This window comes from Crocodylus siamensis, chromosome 6 (genome assembly GCF_052110815.1).
Source record: "Crocodylus siamensis isolate JL-2025a chromosome 6, ASM5211081v1, whole genome shotgun sequence".
In the NCBI taxonomy this organism is placed as follows: Eukaryota; Metazoa; Chordata; order Crocodylia; family Crocodylidae; genus Crocodylus; species Crocodylus siamensis.
The window spans coordinates 59,228,104-59,237,724 of NC_143400.1; the positions used below are offsets into that span (position 1 = coordinate 59,228,104).

At 52.1% G+C, this 9,621-nt stretch overlaps 1 protein-coding gene across 9 annotated transcripts in view; it reads right to left on the minus strand.

The window, feature by feature from the left end:
* Window positions 1–9,621, minus strand: part of PAX3 (paired box 3) — a 117,488-nt gene extending 107,867 nt beyond the window's left edge. For 2 of the 9 annotated variants that reach the window (XM_090053063.1, XM_090053062.1), the window contains exons 1-2: window positions 2,650–3,484; window positions 1,317–1,552 (exon numbers count right to left, since the gene is read on the minus strand). In XM_090053063.1, coding sequence (XP_089909189.1) covers window positions 1,317–1,552; window positions 2,650–2,734 — 321 coding nt within the window. In that variant the 5' untranslated portion in view covers window positions 2,735–3,484. The other 7 variants (XM_090053060.1, XM_090053056.1, XM_090053055.1 and 4 more) reach the window with 7 other exon arrangements.

The window sequence follows — 9,621 nt, forward strand, 5'->3', positions numbered from 1 at the left end:
GAGTCGGACAGGCCTGGGTGCCGGCGCCGAAACCCGGAGTAACTCCTCGCACCTGAACGGGGTCGCTCCGGATTTCCCCAGCTGCTGCGGGAGCCGCAGACACCCACCCCCGGAATGGTCTAGTTTGTCTGCTTTTAAAAGGGACTCGGGGCCGCCGAGATCAAAGGACAGGAGGGCAGGAGCACAGGGCGCCGGTGCCCAGGGAGCAGTCGCGGGGAGACCAAGGAAGCGGGTGCGATGCCCCGAGTCCTGAAACCGTCCTGGAGGAGTCACAGGCCGCGGGCAGGGCCAGCCCAGAGACGGCCCGGCAGCGCTGCGAAGGCAGCAGTCGCGAGGGGCAGAGCCGGAGCCCCGCGGAGCTCAGGAATGGAAACCAGCAGCGAGGCACGGAGCAGGCCCGTGCGGATCCGCCCGCAGAGCGGCAACAGAGCAGCCAGACGCGCGCCCCGAGCCCTCTCCTAGCTGCCCGACTCGAGCTAAATGAAACAGCGCGGGCTGGGAACGGGCGGCTACAGGGGCTCCGCTAACCCTTCGCGCAGAAACTTTCCGAACTCCAGGAAGCAGCGGATGGGAAACGTCCCTGAGAAATGCAAAAGAAATCCTGAGTTGTTTAGGGGAAAGGGATGCGATCCGGAGCCATGCGACCGGGCTGAGATTTCTGCAGGGATCTGCACTGGTCTGTGAACCGTGGGTCGACCTCTTCCTTGGCATGTGTGTATAAATGCGAGTAGCTTTTCAGAAGACGAGTTGGATAGACCCAGAGAAACAGAGAGAAATAGAGAAAGCGGTGGGCAGGCTGTTACTCGAGATCTACCCAAGCAACACTCCGGAATAAAGGACCTGATCCTTTCCAATCTCACCCTGACCCAAAGGACAGGCGCTTTGACTTCAGCTGAGCCCTTGATCGGCCCCTTCCTGGGAAGTGCCACGGCCCTGGAGCGGCCCCATGTAGGTGGTTGGCTGAGGCCAGAAGCGTTTTGCTCCATAAGTGATTTTAAAAATAAATGAAATCAAAGCCGGCGTGTTTCAGGGGCCGTGGTGAGAGCTCTTCTCACCCTGTCCAGGGAGAAGCTTGCTGGATCCTGCGCTGCCCCAGCAGTGTAGCCCGTGCCCTTACCCGGGGCTGCCCTCTCCAGCACCCCGAGCTCATGCGGGCCTGGTACAAAGCCTGCCAACACGAGTCAGACTTGGCAGATCCGGGGCCACATCTACCCCGACTCCAGCACCTGGCTCCCCGGCCTCATCCAGCCAGGCCGGTCAGTGGAGCGGCCCCTTGCCCCCTGCCCCCGCAGGTGCTGGGCTGCTCATCTCCTCACCTTGGGCTTGCTGCCCCCGATGGCCCCCGGCCGGATGGAGCCCGTCTCCTGGTACCTGCAGAGGATTTTGGACACGCAGCCGTGGGATACACGCAGCTGGCGAGAGATGACACAGGGCCTTATCCCATGATGGGCCATCTCCACTATCTTGTGTCGGATGTGGTTGGGGAGAGGCCTGCCATTGATAAAAACTCCCCCGAGCTGGTTGACTCTGCCCTGGCCTAGCGGAGTGGACACTGGAAGAGCAAGGGGGAGAGGGAGTTAGGTGCTGTGAGTGGGGCCAAGCCGAGCTCCGACCACCCCCTCCACACGCGCTCCGACACGGACACACACGCCGGGACAGTGCGGCTCCGGGGAGCCCAGCCCGCCTCGCCGCGAAACCAGCGTGGGGAGGGCGCCGCTGCCGCCGCTTGTTCCCCACGTGTGCGAGCAGGGGAGCGCCCTGCAGTTTTCACCTGTTGCACTTGCCGTCAGTGCCCGCAGCAGGGTCGCCGAGGGGCTGGCGCCGCCGGGGGTGGAAGTCGGGCCGGGCTCCGCGGAGGCGCCGGCCCCTGCCGCCCAGCAGCCTCGGGGCTGGGACTGCCCCAGCGCGCTGGGCGGCGTGTGATGGCTTTGCACACTTCCCTCCGCCTGCCTCTCTTCGCTTCTCGCTCCTTTTTGCTCTTTCCCAGCAAAGGCCCCGGGAAATCTTGGCCTTTGCCTTCCTGGGGGAAGGGGCACGAGTCTGATCTCTCCACCCGGGAGGAAGAACACGGCTTTTTTAAGGCCTGTTTCCATACTTTTCCAAGGCCTTCTCCCTCCAGCTCTGCGGAGGGTGCGAGGAGGGTGCAGGTCTGGCGTGGGTGCAGGTCCTTAGCCAAGCCGGCTTGCCCTGCCCTGCTCTCCGGTGGCGGGGTGGGGAGGTTGTCTGGGGACTGAGGCCCCAGGGTTTTGAGGACAAATCCCCGGACAAGCAACAGGCTCTTGCCCGCACTTGGCTTCGCAGATTGAATTTTGCGGCGTTTTTTCCTGCAGCGGAGTCAACGCTTGGCTCATGGGGAGAATGTTAATAAAAACAATGCGAGTCACGTGTGGGGAGAAGGTGGCAGGGTGGCAGGGTGCCCCTTTGTTCACCCGGGGCGTCTTTATTACATATCGGGGGGGACGGGACTTTTTCCACCTTGCCCTGATCTTGGGTGGTTCTAACGTTTGTTTTTAATCGAAGCGAAATCTACGGAGCCTGGGCGGAAAGGACCTTCCAGCAGCGCAGAGATCCTGTCACCCCTAGATTCGCACTTACACACGCGCACGCACGCACGCACACGCGCACCCCCCGCTCTCGGAGCCGCCTTACCTTCCAGGGGGAATCCGCTGCGGGGGTAGTTCTGCCCGGGAGCCGGCCGCATCATTCTTGGGACAGCTCCAGCCAGAGTGGTCATGTTGGAAACAGCTTTGCTTGAATATTATATCCAGGTGCAGACTGGCAGACGCGAGATCGGCTCTGGCAATAAGATTCCCACCGAACAGGAAAAGTCCTGAGGGAAGGGGCGGGGGGAGGAAAGGAAAGAGGGGAGCTACGTGCTTTCTTTTTGCCAATAAAACGTGATATCCCAAAGCAAAGGGGGGAAAGAGAGAGAGAAAATGGAGAAAGAAAGAGAAGCGAAGTTTAGTGCAAGGAGGGGAACTCGCACGCCGGTCGCTGCGTGAGAAGTGCTCGGGCCGCTGGGCACTGCGTGCGGATGAGCGCACGTCGCTCCGGAGCGGGGGGGGGGGGGGGGTGGCAGGAGTGATTTCTTCCTGTTGTTGATACCGAGTGAAAGGAACTCTGCTCCGGAGTATTTATTAGTTCTTTCACCCAAAGCTTCATCAGGATCTCTGAGCTGCGATTGGCCAGCGGGGAGACTGTCCCGGCTGGAGAAGACAGGAGCTGATTGGGTGAAATCTGCAACTTTCTCTTCTCATCATTACAATCGAGGCCTCAATCTAGGAGTGTGACCCAGGCATCGCCTCTTCCCTTGATAAAGTGTCCTTTCATAGAATGGCTGGACAGGAGAAAATGCAGAAGCAGGGGAGAAAGCAGCCTTCAGGGGAGAAACTGCTCATTCCTTTTACAACTGTCTTGGCACCATGCCACTTGAAGGAGATTACAATAAGGAAGCAGCCAGACACTTGCATGTCTTGAAGTCAGTCTCTCTGGTCACCTTTTCTTTCCGGGGGGGTGGGGGGGGGTTGTTCATGTGCAGCTGTATGTTGTCCTGGTCAAACAGCCTGCGAGAAATTCAAGGGGAAGTTCTGTGTTTCTATTGATAACGGTCTTTGTCTCGTTTTCTTCGGGGCGTGGGGGGCAGTTTGAAATGAATATATTTTTTCTTTTTCCATTCTTTACATTTTTTCCACTGAAATCTGTAGTAACAGAGAATAAAATCTCCAGACCAACTAGTACCATCACTTTTTTCTTTTAGCGGGAATCTCCATAGATCTCAGTTGGGATTTCTGCTTTGAACATGGACGGCAAGATGTAACCCTGTATTATATATATTTGTGTGTATGTTAAAGTAAGTCTTGCTAACAAGCATTTGTTCCCAGGAATTTATTGTAGTAGTCAAACTAAACTGCTGGAAAAATAAAAGAAGTAAAGTCTGACTAGGAGCTGAAGTGACCACAGCAGGATATGACGCCAGGAGTGTTGTAAAGGCTGGCTGTCCTTAAAGAAGGTACTATTGTGCATGTCCTTTTATTTATAACTTGGTAAGTGCCAGCAAACTCGCCTCCTTTACTCTCTGAAGTGCCAGCCCAGCTTTCCACAGTGCTCTTTATTTGCAATAGTCTATTCAGTAACTGTCACTCTCGAGCCTCAAGTTATTCAAGACCTTAATCAATCAAAAGGATGAGAATCGTTCAGGTTTCCCCCCCTTTGAAATAAAGGAAACAATGAGTTCTAGGCTTGAAGTCCTCCCGTTCTCTTTACAATCTGGGGATTTTTTTTCTATCGCTGACTCTATCCTCCTGGGGAATTAATGTTAGGGTTTGGGGGGGGGTTTAATTATAAAATAATAAGACGAATCAGCCTGCACAGGAAAATAAACAAGGAGCCACATGGCTCAAAGTTTACTCAGGGAAAACTGAACAGCCGTGCAGAAAAGAGTTTTGCTCAGCCAAAAGCTGGAGCTTGGTGGGGAAGGTTTGCTGAAAGACGGCTGGGTGATGCTCTAATAACTTAAAACTAGACAGTAACTTAAACGGTAGACACACGGGTGCCATCAGCCTGGTTATTCTGCCTCCTACATTTTTGCTATTGATTTTGCTTTCCCAGTCCCTGCGCACCAGTGAGAAAATAAAATAATTTAGTTCGTTTTTCAGATGCATCCTGTAAAAATTACTTGTCCCCTGTGGGCACTGGAGTTGTATGTGGCACTTGGGAGCAGAGCCGATTGGAGGACTGATTTTTAAAGAGACAAAATAATATGGAAAGTTTGCACGACAGGGAATCTAGCTGGGTATTTTTGCTCCGACCATATTTAAATGTCTTATTTCTGCTTGAAGCACTGAAAAGAAGACTGTGTATGGATTTGCGGAACCTCTGGGTGTTTTTTTCTCCCTCACTATCAATGTCTTCCATTTACTGTAGCACTCATATGTGATCAGATTTTTAAGGCACAGACTGGTATAAATTTTTTAAATTGTGGAATGATGGGATTCCCTAGAAAGTGTGTAACAGTTTGATTCAGATCAAGTTATTTCATTTAGATTCCGCAAAATGAATCTGAAGGAAATACATTCTTTAGCTATTATTAAAAGTCGAAGCAGGCTTGAAAAAAATCTTCATCTAGAAGTGCTTGCATATGGACTAAACTATCCAATTACAAAAGATTAAAATATTGCATATCATAGATATTAAATTGAATTCACCAACAATTGTAAACTCCAGGGAAAGGACACCTGAACGTGCTCTCAGAAATAGCTTCTACGTGGCTGATGAGCACAGGTCAAGACTTCTGGTAGCTGAAGCTGTAACTTCAGCGTGGTATAGATACATCTATTATACAGCGATCATACATACATGTAGACGATCCAATATGCTACTCGCCGTTTTAGGTATAAGATCGTGGTAACTTACTGATACTAGCTGAAGTAGCTGAAGTCGGAGGGTGGGTCTTATATCTTACATTTTACTGTGAATTGCTTTTTTTCCAAAGATTTCATAGACATCAGGGGCTGGAAGGGGCCTCGTGAGATCATCGCGTCTAGCCCCCTCCTCCTTTGTACCCAAATCATATATTTCTTCTTTGCTCCTATTCTGACTGTGTGTGTGCATGTGCGCGCACGCGCGCGTGCTTTTGTGCTGGTGTACTCCGGGGGGGCTTCTGACACCACTTTTCCAATTGCTTCAAGGGGCTGGGCAGAATCGCTGCCATCCTGTACCAGTTCTCATTTGTTGAAAGTCAATGTTTCAGAAAGATCAGGCACGATCAGGACCCCACTTGTTTCCCCATTGAGTCAAGGGAAGTGTTGCCATTAAAGCTATTAGGAGCAGCTCCCAGAAGTGTTACTTCCATTACCCTGATACAAGCCAAACACACACCTCTATGTGAGGGTACACGAGCTGAGCGCGGGGCATGCAACCAGGGCTGACTAAGGGGGCACCTGAGCAGACACCGCTAACCAACTGCTCGCGGCTCTCTTTACCGATAAATAGACCGACCGCCCCGGGTCTGTAGCACGATCTGCCTTTTCTGCTTGCTGTGGAGCTGCCAGCTTCCCTGGCAACCGAAGCGGGGCCTGGAGAAGAACCACGAGAGACACCGTTGTGCTCGCGCCCCGCGCGGCGGAGCCTCTTTTACCCGCGGACCAGTCGCTGCAGCCGCCTCGGTGGGTCGGGCCTTTGCATCCCAACCCCTTCCCCCTGCGGTGCCAGGTCCCCTTCACGTGAGAATGAACCCGAGTGTCTCGCCAGCTGCGCAGGATTTTCTAAGTGCAGAGCTATTGCCCTGTGGGCCTTCAGCTTGAAGAAGTGATCTCTGGTGAGCAGCACTGCCCGGAGCCCGCCGGCAGCTCGGCGCTCTGCACCTCCGTCCTAGCGCTGTTTCCAAGGTTTTCTTGGAGCGGAGAAAGCTGAGCTCCGCCACGTTTTGCCCATGAGAGGCGGAGATGTGGGGACAGCACGGACCCAAGCTCCCCCCGTCATGCATGGCAAATTGGTGGACATACTTGTCTTTCTCGCAGCCAGGCGCTCCTTTCATAGCCTGGCGGCGTGGGGTGGGGGCGAGGGCGGGGGTGAGGGTCGCAATTGCCCCGCAAACCGGACTCTTACGAAGGAGGGATAACAAGGTGCTCCACTCGTGGGCAGTGTAGGCAGTAAAAGCAGCTCAAGGTACTCGCCTCTCTCCAGCCACACGGACTCCCCGGTGGCGTAGGCCATTCGGAAATGATTATGTGTCCAAAATGACACGGCGGAACTGCTGCTGTCCTGCTCAGACCTTTACCTTCTCCCCTGATCGACCTGCCCTGGCTGGGAGGGAGGAAGGGGGAAGGAGTACTGTGTACCGGGTGAGGGCCAGATCCTGCTGTTCCTGAGGTCTCAAACAAGCTTTCCTATGGGGCTGGGGAGGACAGGGTCGTCCCTCTCCCCACCGTTTCCAGACACCAGGACCTATCCTACTCCCATTCAAGACAACTTGCACATCCCTACGGGCGTGAATGGGACAGGAATTGATCGAGAGAGGGAGAGTGAAGAGCATTTTTCTCCACCACTAGCACCGGGCGGGCCCGATCGTGCCCTGGGAGTTTTGAGCGAGCAAGGGCTGCAAGCTGGGGTTGCTGGGTATGAATTTCACAGAGGTGGAAGAGACCCCCGCACAGGAACTGTTCAAATTCCAGGCAAAATGATTAGGCATGAATGCCTGCTCTCCCGTATTAGAGCCTTTTAGGCCAGCAGAGAGGATTTCACGGTTTTCCAGTGGAAATAGCTAAAAATGCTCCTGCTAATTACAGAGCTCTTCCAGGCCAGGTGCACTTTTAATTGGATTAGTAAGTGCTCTATATTAAACCTGCAGCACATCAAATGGACAGTGAAAATTAGAGCTATTAGGAACAGAGGCAGTTATTTATGAATGATAACATTTCTGTTTTCTCCTCCATTCGAAAAAAAAAACAGTTTTGCAGTTTTACAGGGTTCGGCATACCTCATGTTAAGGTTGCTTATTTTAATTTCTCATCAGGCTTTGCTTTTTCCTGAGTGAATTCACCATACAGTTAGACCCCTGGTCATAATATTCAACTTAAACATCAACCCTTAATGTTGAGCAACGTTTGAAGAAAGAGAGAAAAGGAGGAAAAGAAAGGCAGTGGGCGGGGTTCTAGGTACGTTTTCATTGTTCTTATGCTTATCTGGCATTTTAACAATGTATCAAACTGCAAAAGAGAGAGCATTTCCAGACAAGAGTTTTCAAATTAATTCATCTGCGGGTGTGCATATTTTTTGGTTTAAATTGCCAAAGAACCGATAAGGCAGCTTTCTGTTTGGAGGACTGAAGCTGGCCATCCCTCGCTCCAGCTACTTGCCGATTTCTGCCTTACCAAGTTCCTAAAGAGTTTTTATCCGTGGTGGGATGTTTAGAGGGGAAGAGAATCGTGAGTTACTGTTTGTTCCTCTACTTTCGCCTCCTTTGTTGTGGATCTAGCAATGAGAGGGGGGAAATACCCTACCCTAGTGCTCGGCTCAGAGATGAGTGCCAGGAGACTTTAGGGCCACCGATCCCACATGGAGCATGCCCCCTTTTCTTGCTCGAGGATATTCCGAACCAGGCGTTCGGGATTTGCTGTGACCCGCAGAAGAGCTGCCACGGTTTAAACGGAGCAGGGAGAGCTTTGATCTTAAAGAGCGCTCTAATATGTGGTGAAGCAGTTGTCCTGATATTAAATGCTTGCTTGTTATTAAAGGAAATGCACTCTTTAACCGATAAAATCTGGTGGTTCTTTGCTGTCACAAATCCGAAGCAAGCTCAATTAAAGAAACGCCGGGCCCTTTCGGGACAGAATTAACTACACATTATTGAGAGCTATAAAACGTCACTGGAGAGAAACTTCAAAGCGATCCAAGCAATTTGGGATTAGTTTACAAAGAATGTTCAAAATGTCCTCCGCCTTCCACATTGGGCCTGAGATTTTCCCATTCCCTATGAATAATAGACAGGCGGGCCATGATATCCTACGACATATGTAATGTTGAGTGACAGCTCAGAAAGTCGTGTAATCTACCAACAAATTTCAGCAACAGGCCAGTTCTTAATAACTCAATTCAATTTTTCCTTAAAAAAAATAACTTCCAAGTGATGTGCAACAAGTGGTGCAGTTAATTAGAGAAGCTGAGCGTCGCAATACGGGCCGGTTAAGGCCCTATTCTTGCAGTCTTCCTCCCACTGCCCTTGCAAATGGTCCCCCTGAGCTCTGCAGAGCTCTTTTGTAGAATAAGGGATTTACTCAGCGTGGGGAAAAACGGCAGAATCCAGTCCTTAGCGAGAAATAAAAAAGAAAGGTCCTCAGGGGAAAATAAATGCTATCCTATGCAGGAGGTAATGATTAGCGAACTATAAAACGAGCTGAGAAGTGTGGAGCTTTCCCCTGGTTCTAGAGTTAGGCAATTTCCATAGCAAATCTCTACACACCAGGGTGGCTGCTTTTTATAGCCTTCAGACGGTGACACCAGAGAGCCAGCCTAGGGAGAACACGGAGCAGTGAGTGCCACAAGCAAGACAAGAAAACCTGAGATTTGCACGCACAGCCTTGCCTCGATTTTCCAGCTCTAGAGAAAAAGAGACATACGTGCACGCATGCAGATATGCATGTGCACGCATATAAATGCACACACCCATGCACACGCACGCATCTATCTATCTGTCTAGCTAGCTAGCTACATAGACACACGCACACGGAGAGCAAACAAGCAAGCCGCCCCACTCCACCGCCCCGGTTGCTTTGCTGCGGTGCGCACAGACATCGCGGGCAATCCCCTAACGCTGCGGCGTGTGGGTGGGAGGCAGCCTTGTCCTTATCTGCTCCAGACAGGGTAAAGCGCTGGGAGAAAGTTGCAAGTGAGGAGATACTTATGGAAGAATTACAGGCTGACCCGTTTCCTTGGAGATATCGGGTCTGAGGCTTACTCGGCGGGACCCGCCCCACCAGGTTGCACTAAAGCTCAGCAAATTACGAACCCGCGAGAGATTACCTCGGAGTTATCCGCAGGATCTGGGCGCTCCTGGCTTCATGCTGTCTGGCACAGACGTGACCGAGCTGGGGGAACCCGCACTCCTGCGAGCATCCCTGCCAG